This window comes from Rhododendron vialii, chromosome 11a (assembly GCF_030253575.1).
Source record: "Rhododendron vialii isolate Sample 1 chromosome 11a, ASM3025357v1".
In the NCBI taxonomy this organism is placed as follows: domain Eukaryota; kingdom Viridiplantae; phylum Streptophyta; class Magnoliopsida; order Ericales; family Ericaceae; genus Rhododendron; species Rhododendron vialii.
In genome coordinates, this window is record NC_080567.1 from 33,612,911 (window position 1) to 33,628,062 (window position 15,152).

The window sequence follows — 15,152 nt, forward strand, 5'->3', positions numbered from 1 at the left end:
TAAAACTTCATTATTTTTATGGCTGAATTCTACTATCTTTTAGTACTTTGAATACCCTCTTTATCGATATATAACAGGTCATTATCCCTTTTAAAATGAAGGTGATGCCAGCATTAATTATCGGAACGATTATTTTTCAACTCACTAAGGGTAAAATAGTCATATCATTTGGTATACAAACAATATTGGATCCGAACTACTTGGGTTAAAAAGTAGACTCAACAAGCTTTCTAATGGTTCAAACTTTGCGAAAATCGGAGTTCGGAGGTGTTCGGGAGAAGCCCGCAAAATTTGACAAATTTCTGCTCTTCAATGCGCCTGAGGCGCATTTCCTTGCGCCCGGGGCTCAAGAAATGGCGCCTAGGCGCAGCTCCCTCGAACTCCATAATTTCTCAAACTTTCCAGTCTTGCTTCGGACACTCTCGAACTCCGATTTTCGCAAGGTTTGAACCGTTAGAAAGCTTGTTAAGTGGGCTATCGATCATTGTAAGGGTACGAGCTTCTGTTCTTTTTTGTTCAAGCTTGTCTTGGCGGTTGGGGTCTACCATCTATGGATGGAAAGGAACTCTCAAGTTTTTTGCTGGTAGAAGATGAAGGGCTGATGCAGTGCTTGCTTGTATTGAGGATAATGTCAGACTTCGTGTGTGTACTTGGGAGTATTTCCCCCACTCCCTTGAGAACCAATGACTATGTTGTCTCTGGAATATTTCAAGCAAAGTTTTTGGTACTTAATTTTGTACTCCCTCCGTCTCTTATTTAAAGTCCAGTATTTCATTTTGGGCTGTCCCTTAATAAGTGTCCATTTTGTAAAGTTAATGGGTAAAAGTTGGTGCATTTGTCTATTTTGTCCCTAAAAGTAGATTCCATTTTGAAAAGTTAGTGAGTAAAAGTGTAATGATGATGGGTAAGTAGGGAAAGTGAAGGAAAAAGTTGATGTTAAAGGTATAATGATGATGTATTTTTAATAAGTTGGAGTTATGAAGCAGGACACTTAAAAAGGGACGGAGGGAGTAGTTTTTTTGGCAGATAGTAGTGATGAGTTTCCTTTGTAAAGATTTTGTACAGTGCGTTCATCTCCCCTTATTTCTATGTTGGTTGGTATAAAATGCGCAATTTTCCCCCTCCCCCCACGCCCCCCAAAAAAAAAAAAAAAAAACTCTTTACTATCCTCTATAGATTTCCCCTAATATTCGGTCTTATGTTGCAGATAGATCCGGTTTGGTATTTGGAAACTTCTGGACAATTTCTGCTGCAGGTGTGTGTCTGTGTGCTCGAGTGTGTACACTCCCAGTGCTTAGTGAGCGCCTATGTGTGCATGCTATGCAAAAATTACTTATGGTATTGATGTCGCCGGTGCCACTAAGGAGGAAACAAGTGATCAAGTGCTTTGGAGCTCTAGTACAGGGGTTCTCAGGTTGTGTTGAGTGATGCTGCTACAGCTAATATCTCTGCTTCTTCGGTACATCAGTGGCCATTTCTCGGTGCTGCTGTTGGGTGGCGATTACTGCAGATGAGATTCAATTTGTTGGTGATGGCTTTATAGGGTACTTAATCAGTCTGGGTTTGCAGTGATAATGTAGCACCTGAATTTTTTTACGGTTTCTTAATCTATGGAAGAAACCTTTTTCTACTCCTCTAGAATGATAAAACTTGGTGCGGTGGCCATTGCTCAAAGAAAAACATGGCATGAACTAGCTTAAGTAACCCATATTAAGTAGCCTGTTGAGATTCACTATCTTAAGTAACCCATATTCTAATTTCAACTTCAAAGAGGGTATTCTGATTACTAGAGAACGAGAGGCAACAGGATTGCTCAAGAAAGACCTCTTCTTGTTATAACAAGATCGTGATTGGATCCAGGCATGTTTAGTGAAGTGAATACTATTCTTTTTTACAAATAATCAAAATGTATGGAACGTGCATGTTCAATTGAAACATGAAAATGGATGTGAATAGGCCAATGCAGCTTGGTCCGGAAGGCACTGAAATTTGAACGCTAACCCTCAAAGTTCACAGTCAGTTAGGCAATGGGAAAATTATGATTGGCTGGTTCATTTGGAAGGAAACAAAAGATACAGTCTTTCAACCATGAGCCTGGGGATGCCATCCGGGTCATCCAGAGAGCTTCTTCAACTAGAATGGACTTCTTATCGACTCCAGATGCTGGCCATCAATCCAATTCTTCTTCTTTGAACAGCTTGGAATTTCATCTAGTTGGACCACTCCTTGGATGGGTGGTTTTGAAAAAGTAAATGGGTTAAAAAGTAGATTCAACTAGCTTTCTAACGGTTCAAACCACGTGCAAATCGGAGTTTGGGAGTGACCGGAGCAAGCCCGCAAAGTTTCGCTTGTGGTGAAATTTCAAGGATTCGCCTGAGGCTCGTGGAATTGCGCCCGAGGAGCAGGAAATTGCGCGCACTCAAAAGCTGAACAATAAGTAAAATTTCGCGGGCTCGCCACAAACACTCCCGAATTCCGATTTGTGCATGGTTTAAACCGTTGAAAAGTTTGTTGAGCCTAATTTATAACCCAAGTGATTTGCATCAAAAATTGTTTATAGATTAGAAGACATGACAATTTTACCCCCAACAGGTCGAAAAACAAATCATTTCTGGAAACTCCTCGCATCACCCTCATTTTAAATTAGATCAAAATAGGCAAGGTTAAGGTTTGGTGGCAAAGTTGGTGGTGGATAGATAGTGAGGTGGTAATGGTGGTCAAGTGATAGCAGTCTAGGAGGTGAAGTGATGGTGGTGTAGGGGTGTGGTGGTTGCAATGGTGGTGGAGGGGAGGTAGTACTTCCACAATCTTTGTAATGGACGGGTTTTCTACCTACTTTTCATAAATGAAATCATGCTCTTTGTATGGTTGGATTCCAATTTCTCAAAATACTTGGAAAAACCTTTTTATTGATATATAACAGATCTCCGTTTGATTTAAAATGAGCATGTTGCGATTGTTTTACCCAAATAATTTATATTTTAACCCATTGAGGATAAAATAGTCATATCATTTTGACGTACAAATAACTTTTCATCCAAACTAATTGGGTTAAAAAGTAAATTCAACAAACTTTCTAACAGTTCAAACCATGCTCAAATATGAGTTTGGGAGTGATCGGGGCAAGCCCGCAAAGTTTGGCATGTGGTGAAATTTCAAGGATGAGCCCGGGGTGCATTGAATTGCGCCTGAGGCGCCCTAAAAAGTTGCACAATAAGTCAAACTTCGCAGGCTTGCCAAAAACACTCCTGAACTCCAATTTGTACATATTTCGAACCGTTGAAAAGTTTGTTGAGCCAACTTTATAACCCAAGTGGTTTGCATAAAAAATTGTTTATGGATTAAAAGACATGACAATTTTACCCTCCACAGGTCGAAAAACAAAAACGAATCATTTTTGGAGCAATCCAACTAGATTGGACTTCTTATTGACTCCAGATGCTGGCCATCAATCCAATTCTTCTTCTTTGAAACAGCTTGGAAGTTCATCTAGTTGGACCACTCCTAAGAAGGGCTGGTTTTAAGATCAACCGTGATGCATCTTTAAGAGCGATTTTTTGCATGATTAGAGCTTTGCGAAGAAACCCATGTCTCTTCAATTTTGCAGGTGCTAAGGCAATGAACTTATCAAGCATTGAGGTTCAAGGAGACAACAAACAAGTTGTTAAGTTATTTTGCGTCATAGAAGCTGAGCCTAGCTCCTTGCGAATGTGCTTCCATTGTTTTCAGATATTCATGCCACGGGTATGGAGATATCTCTTTCATTTTCCTGGTGTTCTAGGAAGGCAAACGAGGCGGCCAACTTGTTTGCAAAATCTTCTGACCAGAATAAATCACCTCAGTCATGGGTTTCTAGCCCTCTTTTGGTTGGCTCCGTGATAATGTCATAGATAAACGGTAGGAAGAAAAACATCAAAGGGCGTATCCATCCTTAGACAAAGGCGTAGATATAGCCAATCTGGTGGATAGGACTCCCATGTGGAAACACCTACACAACCATAACCCCTACTAGCTAAATAGTGAGTCACACCATTTCCACTACGTTTAACAAAACTAAACTCACACACCCGAAAGTCACATGCCAATCTCCTAATATCCTCCACAATAACTTCAATATCTCTATGAATAGCCAATTTCCCCTTGATCATCGGAATAATGTTCAAATTGAGTTCTCGTAATCCCTAGCTGCGAATGCTTCAGCAACTAATGGGGCAGAGATCTCATTCAGCGCCATAAATCGAGCAGCTACAAAGCGCCCATCCGAATCTCTCCCTGCCAACCCCACTCCTCCTTGACGGCTGCGAGCAGCAACCCCCACATCAAATTTAATTTTATCATACCCCCACCAGCAGGGACCATTGCTGAAAAGCCACCGAACCCACCCCCAACTGTACCCCCAACTGTGTGTTGGTATTCGTTTGGACCCATTAAAATTTTAACCAAAGAAAAACTTTGTTTTATATAGAGTTTTGCATTGTAAAAATTTCTATACGATTTTGTCACCGTTGAACTGAAATTCTAGAGCTGCCCCTCCATGTAAGCATTTGTATCTATCTCAAGGCCCTCTAGACCGGTGGGGGTCTATAAATTACTCAGCATATTCTTATCATCCTTCCCATGGTTCCTACTAAAGTTAAAGATCTTAGAGGATCTGATTCTTTGAAAAATGTTTGTTAAGGGTGTGTTATAGACAAAAGTAAAACCAGATTCAAAATTGCATATTAGATGTTTATTAACTAGGGAATGAAAAAAGTGATTCATTTGACATTTAAGCTGGCTTTTGTAGTACTAAAAACTAAAATGAGGCTTATAGATACATTTATTTTCAGTATGCTAGTCCCCTCCTCTAGTTCAAGAGCTTTAGGTCGGATACTAGCTCTGTTCTAGTTGCTTTTCTCTGTTCAGTGAAGCGCCATGGAAATGAAATAGAAGAAGTGCAAATGCCTAACAACCGATGAGGGGCTAAGGAATGGTGACTTCTGTGACAACTAAAACATTTAATGGTGACCTTTGTGAGCTACCTACGGACCCTGGGAAGACTCCAAGACCATGGAAGCGATCAAAGGAAGATGGTAATCAACCACTGTGACACTGTCCTTTTGTCATGTTCTCATGCAGGTACAACACACACACACAAATTGTTAGCAAAAGATGTATAGTTTTTGTGTTACCATAATACTAAAATAATGAAATCATAATCGGCAAAATCGAAGAAAAACAGAATCTGAAAACCACATAAAAATGATCAAGACTAGGTTGACACTGTCTAAAATAGATTTGTCACTGCTGCGGTGCTAACGGAATCTTTAGACGTCTATCCCCAAGATACAATGATCGAAATCCAATCAGTGGGTCTGGCAGACGCCGCGGACCAACGACTCGAGTTTTCTACTCCCGCGCATGAAGAAATCAAGACTCATATCAGTAAGTAAAATCAGTCAAAAAACTACTCCCTATTATTCGAAAAAATAAATGATGGAACCACATATATCTAGAAGTATTTGTGACTCTTCCAGATTATCAATGAGGCTCCATTCGTTTGACCGGATTAAACTTCGAATCAGACTAAGCTTTTGCTGCTAGCTAGGATTAAGGAATAGCTAGGAATGAATATCAATTCCCAGCTAGTGTCATGTCTACACTCACCATTTCCCCCAGTTATACTATGTTCGTTCACGTCTCTATCTAAAGGGGCAGACTCAGCAGTCAGCACGAGCCATATCATTTTATATGAAACCAATGCAGATGCATTAGTACTTATCGGACAATGACAAATGCACATGTACTATTACCTTCTCTATGTAGTTTCCTCATGCTATTGATTCCAAAGCAACTATATATTTCAGGGATTTTTTTCCCATTAAACGACGCTTGAATCTCGATACCCATCTTCATAGTCGTCACAGAACTTGGACAGGAGCCACATGCTCCTCGTAGGTTCAACCTCACAACATTTCCCTCAATTTCATGTAGTGCCACTTTACCACCGTCTGCAATGAGATAGGGTCGATTTCATCCAGCACACCCTCCACATTTTCTGCAGTCAATGGCAACTTCAAAGCAGAATCTGGCGTCGCTGCTTCTTTTGCAACTGAATAACAAACAGAGTTAATTACAAAATTTGAATAAAAATGCCATAAAGTACCATCAACTACCACATAATGAAGAATAAAAATCACATTCCCAAATCATTCCAGGACTCAAATGCTTCTGTTTGTCTCAAGACGAAACATGATATCTATCTTTAGAGAGAGATTTGCCAAGTCACTCATATACCTAGAATTCCATAAAACGAATTCAATCCAAGCACAAAAAGACACAACCAAGGACGGACACAGGATTTGGCGTTAAAGGAGGTAAATGTACATACAACCAATACAAATTGCAAAGAAAATGTAGTTAACGGAGAGTTTTAAAATTAACAGAAAGAATTCTTACACGAGGATAAAAAATTCTTGCATCAATTCTTGAGTCTCAAAAATTTGGAAACTGGTAGAACACTAATGTTGGACATACTGAATAAAGGATTTGGGGTGATTAGTCTTAAATTTGAAGGAAACCCATCTGAATTCACGCGGCTACCTCATCCAGCTCCGTTAACTACATTTTCATCCAGCTCCGTTATGAGAGAATTGGCGCCACAGCCAATGTTCCACCAGATAATCAACAAGGGGCTTTTACACTTCGAAATTCACATACAAGTACATCTTAAAGAAATGGAAAATGATAGTTTTCGCGATAAAGACCGGCAATAATAACAATAAACGCCAAATTAAAACAAAAAATCCAAGCACCGACAAAACCGACAAAGAAGATCGACCTGAATTAAATTAGGTAACATGGAATGATGAAATCGACGGCTTAATGTACAAATCGATACCTGAAATGCGAGGGATGTAGACATGTAGTGAGATAAAATATGTACACACACACACACACACACATATATATATATATATATATAGAGAGAGAGAGAGAGAGAGAGAGAGAGAGAGAGAGAGAGAGATATGGAGACGACGACTGTTTACCTTTGGGCGAGGAAGAAAGCGTCGGACATAGAAATAACGATGTCTCATGGCTGAATATTTCGGGAAGGTTTATCAAAACGGCGTCGGTCTGTATTCGCAGAGACTTCTCATCTTCAATATGAGAAGTCCATTAAAATGAAGTGGCACCCTGTAATTAGTAAATTGGGAACTCATTTAGGGTTTATTCTTCAATCCAAAATTTCCAAGTTGTAGATCTTGTCAATAACATAAACTTTTTTAAAGATCATGTTATTCTATTAGCGATCAATACATAATCGGAGATGATTTATGTGAATTTTTTTTCCCAAAAATAGAACTGACCACACTTGATAAAAAACCGAGCTCATAAGCTCTCATTATAGGAACTGCGATGCTTAATTAGTCAAATCGTGATCTCATTCCGAATTTATTTCTTGATCCAAACTGATCAAGTTGTAGAGATTGTCAAGAAGATAAACCCTGTCGAATATCACGTTAATCGAATGCGGATCGGTACCTGATCGGAGGTGATCAGTGTGAATTTATTTTCCTGAAAATAGAATTGGCTACACTGGATCAAGCCCATCTTAGTGCGGAAGGAATTCACTCCGTTTTCATCACGCTCCGGTATATATATGCTCACAGAGAATTCACCGAGCACTTTTTCGCCCCTTCGGTTCAGCCTCCCTCATAATTTTCCCTCCAATATCAAACCCAAAAACATTCAATCCAGATTGAATCACAGACTTCTATTACTGTAGATTGAAAAGGGGTCGTTTTTTATTACTGTCATTCGGAGATGAAGAGAGGATACGAAGAGTCTTCATCATCGGCCTCTCTCGGACCGCCTCAATCCAAATTCAGACCCAACCCAGATGGTATATTTCTCGATTTGTAATCTACGGTCCATTTTTTATCCATGATTTTTGATTTGAGGGTTTTAGGAGACGTATTATTTGATAATTTTGGTTATTCTGTTGAGAAATCGGCCATACCAACAAACAAGAACAGAAACTAAGAATGCAAGGCAGATTTTTTCTTATGCAATTCCCGACTAAAAAGTTGAGTATATGCACAGCTTACACCAGTCTGCTATGAAACAAGTGAAGTGTAAAGATACATCGGGTGTTGTGTATAGCAAGTATTTATAACCTAGACTTCACATCACGCCTCCGACTCCCGTGAGCTGACCGGGTCGAACCCCGAGTAGTCAACGAAGCGCGGCCCAAATTGAATCATCAGGCTTTAGGAAGCCCAAGATAGTGTTATCTGAGTTTGATTGCCGTCCGTTTGGATGTTAAGAATAAAGCAGAAGAAACTGAAAGAAAGTTTGAATCTCAACTATGTTCAGGGTTTCCACTTTAAAGAAAGTTTGAATCTCAACTATGTTCAGGGTTTCCACTTTGAGGAAGCTTTTACGAAAGAGTGATTTAAAATTTAAGCTAAGGTGGAGAATTGACGTTCTATTATCTTGCTACATTTTCTTACTTTAATGAAAACTTTCTTTCTAGTTCGAATTGATTGGTTATACCTGTCCAATAATAATATAATTGGAATGACTCGCTATTCACTCCGTTTCTGGGTCATAATCATTATGTAGGAGAGATGGCCGAGTGGTTCAAGGCATAGCATTGGAACTGTTATGTAGGCTTTTGTTTACCGAGGGTTCGAATCCCTCTCTTTCCTTACCTTTAGCTAATGGACCAATGTTTCTGACTGTAATGTATCAAATAGCAATAGATAACATTATTCCAACAGTTAGACTTTTTGATATAGATTAGCAGGCAAACAGAGTTGTTGAATTTTTGTAAAGAAATGTTTTTTGTGTGATGGTCAGGCGATTCACAGTTTTTGGAGGATGAGAGTACAAAGATATTTGCCAGGAAAGTGGCAGACCATTATAGTGCACGGACAAATCAAACTCTAGAAGAGCGAGAAGCTAGTCCTATTATTCATTTGAAGAAACTTAACAACTGGGTACTGCATGCTATCTTGTGGAACACATTTTTCTCTTTGAAACCAATGGTAGATTGATTTATTATCTATTAAGGCTGTTCTATTTTCTGTTTCGGTAAACAGATTAAAAGTGTCCTAATTCAACTGTATGCACACCGTGGAGACGCAGTTCTTGATCTTGCTTGTGGCAAGGTACCACAAGTCCCTTGCATTGTAGAAATCCTTGTTGATATTTAGCTACCTAGGTGTTTTGTGCACGTATTTGAAATCATGGCCCTTGGACTTCGTAAACATTTGCTAGGGTGGAGATCTAATCAAATGGGACAAAGCAAATATTGGATATTACGTTGGCATTGATATAGCTGAAGGCTCGGTAAGATATTAACTTTCGATGTCTGTTTTTCCATTTGTTACTCTACTTAAGCGGACAGTGGATAGTGAAGCTTGTTATGGTATTAAATTTAACCAAGTTGGACCTGTGTGCATTTCTTTGGGGTCCAGCGTGGAGTGGAAAATGCGAAAGCTTTCCTTGGCCATGAATTACTTGCTACTTTTTTGTGTCTTCTCTCAGTGAGTTTTTAGCTGGCCGATTACTGGTAAAAGGAAAAAAGCACATAGATGGACTTGTAATAACACCATCATCTTCGAAAAAATTCACATTGTGTTCTGGTAGATCCCACAAATAGAATTAGTTTTGATAACTTGTTTGTGGGAATACATTTTCTGTCATCTTTTTTTTTTTTTGGGAAGTATTGAATGAGGTTTTCAACCCATCATTTTGATCAATTTTGCTCACAAATGAAAAATCATGTTCAACAATTGTGGACAGATAGAAGATTGCCGTACCCGCTACAATGGTGATGCAGAACATCATCAACGTCGTAAAAAGTTCACATTCCCTGCACGTCTTATGTGTGGAGATTGTTTTGAGGTAACTTTGTGCTACTTCGTGGGATGAATGGCCCAGCTAAGTGTTTGGGATATTGATTAACAGAATTTTAAGGTTGAACTCCGGGAGTCACTTGGCTGGTGAACTTTACCTCCAAAATTAGTGGCCTTACGAGCTGCTTTGCTTTATGGTGCTGAACCAGCACCTTAGTAATATGAAGGCTGGATTCCTCTTGGCGAAAGAGGAAGAGAGAATAATACAATCTCATTTATGATATTTTTCTCTGGTTATCAGATCCGTCTGGACAATGTTTTGGAAGAAGATGCACCATTTGATATATGTAGTTGCCAGGTGAGCTATTCGTTTGTTGTTATGTAAGATAAATTGATTTTTTTTTTAAAAATTTCTATTGTTTGTTTCTTTTTGGGTTATACATTTGCTTTTACTTTAGGAATAATTTCAGGAAATGATCTCTCTGCAAACAATTTGACAGATCAGATTCCTTGTTTGTTTGTGCTTGGAAATTAATGCCATATCTCTAGTCAATTATGCAAGTTCTGCATTTTGTTTTCTTAGTTTTTGAGTTTAATGGATTATCGATGGTTAATTGGCCTCCAGTAGATTTATGGAAACTTGAAATTTTGCAGTTTGCCATGCATTACTCGTGGTCTACTGAGGCACGTGCGCGTCGGGCCTTGGCCAATGTATCAGCATTGCTTCGTCCAGGAGGCATTTTTATAGGAACTATGCCTGATGCCAATGTTATCATCAAAAAACTAAGAGAAGGTGTTTTTTTTGTTCTGGTTCTCTCTTTTTCCTTCCAGTATTTACTGCAATGAAAAAGAGTCTAAATATTTGAGTGGTATATATGGTGAATTGTTGGCAGTTGCTCTCTGCAGCTAGTCTTAATGTAGTCACTCCTCTTTGTTTCGTTGGACTATGTAGCATGATCTGAGCCTGGAAAAGAAACTCCATTGGTCAGTTGCTTTATGCGAGAAACCCCAGTCTCTTTTTCCTTCTGGTTTTTGGCATGATGTGAATTGTTGGCAGTTGCTCTACCCGAGTGACTTCTGACCTGGAAAAGAAACCCCATTAGTCATGGTGATTGCCTTAACAATCAGAGTTAATTTTGAAAATGTGTAATGCTTATGAACTTTTTGTTCTTGGAACAGAATAATATGCATGTGTGAGACAAAAGGCCTTTTGTTGATTTCTACATAAGCATTGAAATTCCTGGTTTTTCAATTTGTGATGGGTGTTACTTTCACTTGTGAATATGCAGCTGAAGGACTGGTTTTTGGTAATAGTGTCTACTGGATACGTTTTGATGAAGAATTTTCTGACAAGGTGATATTCTCATAGATGTAGTGATATGGTATTTGGGCGCTAGTAAATTACCATTTTCATTTTCTGCTGTCGGGTACTGTACATGATAGAATTTATTTTTGTTTCCTGGTTCAGAAATTTAAGTCTTCAAGTCCCTTTGGTATAAAGTACAAGTTCCATCTTGAGGTAACATTCCCTCAAATTCTCTTCTCTGATTTCTACCTACTAAGTTGGTTGTATTTTGTCAAATGGGGTCTACAGACCTTGCTTGACTCTTTTTTGGCTATCTGGGGTCATGGCAATGGTTATATTTTCTCAAATAGGGTCTACGGACCTTCTTGCTCGACTTTTTTTTAGCCATCTGGGGTCACAGCAAGTTTAAGTAAGAACATGATCAACTGCGGTTGTGCATTGGGTACTTTAAAGTGTCTTTTGCAGTCAATCATGCTATGACTACTGGTTGTCTTACTTCTTTCTGTGTACCCTTCCTTACTCTTTTTTTTTTTTTTAATTATAAATTATCTGCACCCCTCCTTAATATGTTAATGATTTTGTTGCTTTTCCAAGATAGAAAGAAAAGTAGAAAGGTTTTTATCCCTCAACTCTATTGCAAGATCTGTGGTTTCTCTCCATGTTACAGGATATTATTGTCATTCGACCATTCATTTTATTGCTACATTAAGTATCGATCTATGTTTGGTTGTTCTACAAATATATTGAAACAGTTAACCTTTTTTGTAGGATGCTGTTGATTGTCCGGAGTGGATTGTTCCATTTCACATCTTCAAATCATTGGCAGAAGAGGTATGAATATGTTTGCTTCATTTTGCCCTATCCTGGCTGCTGAACATAATACCCCACTTGTTCATTTGTGTTAGTCTATTCCTTCTGTCTTCTTAAACACCCATCTCTTGCTTCTAAACAAAGAAATTACTGTTGGAAAATGGGTGTACTTGGGATTGGAGAAATCTAAAGGCACTAGTTTTGTTCTTTTGCCTTTGGATGGCTGCCTTACCCAATGCTTCTAGAAAGGACAAAAAGGGACTCCAGTCAGTCACACAGTGAGGCCAGAAGTGCAATCTTGAACGCTACTTGAATTAGGAAACTTAAGGTGTTATTATATGCACCATTTTTATCATTCCATACTCTCTCGAACTATTTAGATGTGTTCCTGCTTTGAAAGAATAACTGAAGATATTGTCTCTGATTTTTAGCATTAAGATGCATAGTAAGAATGTTGATGCAGGTTTGCTTGTTTTGAGTTATGCAGTACGATTTGGAGCTAGTTTTAGTGAAAAACTCGCATGAATTTGTTGATGAATACTTGAAGAGACCAGAATTTGTTGAGCTCATGCGGAGACTTGGGGCCTTGGGAGATGGAAACAAAGACCCGAGTAAGTCTGACATGCTCTTTGTTTCTCGTTCTTTTTCTTTTTTCCTCTTCCCTTTTTCAGTGTCTTGAGATTTCGGTCTCTGTAATTCAACTTTTATGTTGCTGGGAATCGTGTAAACTTCAGAAACTAACGACCAATAATTTATTTTAATACTGAATTCCCTTCTTCCTTCTGGGTTTTAGTATCATGCGCCACGTGTACCAGCTTCATACTGATTTTTTGTTTCAACTTTCAAGCCATACTATCTTTGGATTTTGCGTCTTGTGCTTGAGACTTGAAACATATATTATTGGTTTTGCCTTGCAATATCCAGGTACATTATCACCGGATGAGTGGGAAGTAGCTTATCTGTATCTATCATTTGTATTGAGGAAGGTAAACACTGCATCCCTGTTATTGTGGAATTCCGGATGTCGTATTGGTGTGTGAAACAAGTGTGTATTTAATTCATGTGAGCTTACGGGTGAAAATTGTACATTTCTTGCAGCGAGGCCAACCTGAGCAGACACGTGTAAATGGTAGACGAGACAAAGGCAAGATGCTTATATCAAAAGAAGACATAATGTTTATTGACCAATCATCGTGAGTCGGAAATTAGTCCCAAAATCTATCACGGTATGGGACCTTAAAGCGAAACACGGAAGAATGCCCTTGGCCAAACACAACGTGTTGATGGTGGACTGGCAGTAAACGTGTTTCTTATTAATCGTCTGCGATTTTGTTATAGATTTAACTCGCCATAGAATTTTGTAGAATTCAAGAAAAAATGCAATGTAGTAGTGGTTTTCCCAGCTTCTGCTTCCAAGGAAATACATTGAATGTATGTATATTCCTCGAAATGTATTGAAACAGTTGAGCTAGCTCCCCGGGTGAAACAATGGATGGAATTTGAATCTCTCTCTCTCTCTCTCTCTCTCTCTCTCTCTCTCTCTCTCTCTCTCTCTCTCTCTCTCTCTCTCTCTCTCTCTCTCTGTGTGTGTGTGCTCGCGCGCATGCGTGTGTGTTGATAGTTGCAGTTATGGGAAGCAGTCCCTGCATTTACAGGGAAAGGATTCTACAAAAGAAACCTTGTGCTAATTGTCTGGAACAAGGAAGCTTGGAGTGGTGCCCATTGCCTACTAATGGTGGAGAGAAGATATGCCTACATAATGGAGTTTTCACCTGTTGAGAAAGAAAAACATGGTTTGAATGAAGGTTTTATTTGGTTGAACCTCTCTGGACTCTCTTTTATGGGGATTTGCTCACATTCGTCCCCCAAAACGAGTTGGTACAAAGAGCAAATAAATTTCTAAGTACTGTGAGAAGACTGTAACAATGGGCAGGAAATCAAATGTAACATCGTTGATCGATGAGAAGATGACCGAAATGACATCAAGAAGTCGCAGTTTTAGCTAGGCTTATTCGATGCCCGGCCTTTTGTAATCCTAAATATGTTTTAGATTGGATTAAATTGTTTTCATATTTTCAGTAGGTTTCATAATACTGTACAAGGTTTTAAAAAATATGGATCATGCTGGACGGATGGACGGAATTTTGATTTATGTTAGCTTTTAATTTGCTGGTTTTATTTCATGCTTAATCTTTGAGTGATCATCTCACCCAACTGATGAAAACAATTTGTCGTAAACAGTTGAAAACTAAAACGAGTGGAAACGATGGTTTCAAATGGTGCCCACAAATGAGAATGAGATCATGGACTGGCTCAGCCCTTCATTCTTCGGGACAGAGTGGAAAAAAGAAAACAAGATGATTCCCTAAATGAGGAAAATGATCTGTTTGCAGTAATCGGTTCTTCTACGATTGGCTTAAAGAGTGTGAATAAGATTGTTTTACGAAACTAAAATACGCATGCATGTAGTAATGAAAATGTCTAAAAGGATTATAAGATACGTTGTTTTATTGGCATAGTAGTAGAATGTTGGTGGTTAATTGCTCCAAGAAAGACATGCTCTAAGCATAGGCGATGTCCATTTCTTTGGGTGGCGCCTACAAATTTCGCCAATTATATGGTCTTTCAAATTTTCTTGGATCAAAAATATAAAGTTAATTGTCTTGTCGGATTGCGAAACATGGAGACTTTCAACACGGCGATCATGTGATAGTTGTGGGATTGAGGTTTGGTGGCAAATTAAAGGTGGTGGTAGAGTGAAAGTGTGGTGGTAATGGTGGTCAAGTGATAGCAGTCTAGGTGGTTAAATGGTTGCAATGGTGGTGGAGGGGTGGTAGGGACGGATTTCTACCTACTTTTCATAAACGAAATTATGCTCATTGTATGGTTGGATTCTAATTTCTCTAAATACTTGGAAAAACCTTTTTATTGATAAATAACAGATCTCGGTTTGATTTAAAATGAGTGTGTTGCAAGCGTTTTACCGAAATGATTTATTTTTCGACCCACTGAGGGGTAAAATAGTCATACAGTTTGATGTACAAATAATTTGTCATCCAAACTAATTGGATTAAGAAGTATATTCAACAAGCTTTCTAATGGTTCAAACCACGAGCAAATCCGAGTTTGGGAGCAACTAGGGCAAGCCCGCAAAGTTTGGCACGTGGTGAAATTTCAAGGATGCGCCAGGG

General features: G+C 38.8%; 1 protein-coding gene, 1 long non-coding RNA gene and 1 other non-coding gene across 4 annotated transcripts; 2 read left to right on the forward strand and 1 right to left on the reverse strand.

The window, feature by feature from the left end:
• Positions 1-5,259: 5,259 nt before the first annotated feature.
• LOC131307250 (uncharacterized) lies at positions 5,260-7,066 on the reverse strand. Of its 2 annotated transcripts, XR_009194056.1 has the most exons (3): positions 7,029-7,066; positions 6,561-6,880; positions 5,260-6,091 (listed from the first exon to the last, which is right to left on the reverse strand). It is a non-coding gene; the product is annotated as an uncharacterized LOC131307250 (long non-coding RNA). The 2 variants fall into 2 exon arrangements; XR_009194057.1 differs by lacking the exons at positions 6,561-6,880; positions 7,029-7,066 and adding an exon at positions 6,881-6,928.
• Positions 7,067-7,570: 504 nt separating this feature from the next.
• On the forward strand, positions 7,571-13,467 carry LOC131307244 (mRNA cap guanine-N7 methyltransferase 1). Its single transcript, XM_058333656.1, has 13 exons — positions 7,571-7,885; positions 8,845-8,984; positions 9,087-9,155; positions 9,265-9,336; positions 9,793-9,894; positions 10,147-10,203; positions 10,500-10,638; positions 11,135-11,199; positions 11,314-11,364; positions 11,920-11,982; positions 12,449-12,572; positions 12,886-12,947; positions 13,060-13,467. The coding sequence occupies exons 1-13, from the start codon at positions 7,807-7,809 to the stop codon at positions 13,156-13,158; spliced, it is 1,122 nt and encodes a 373-aa protein (XP_058189639.1). The 5' UTR covers positions 7,571-7,806; the 3' UTR covers positions 13,159-13,467.
• Positions 8,607-8,693, forward strand: TRNAS-GGA (transfer RNA serine (anticodon GGA)). The gene has a single exon. It is a non-coding gene; the product is annotated as a tRNA-Ser (tRNA).
• Positions 13,468-15,152: the final 1,685 nt, after the last annotated feature.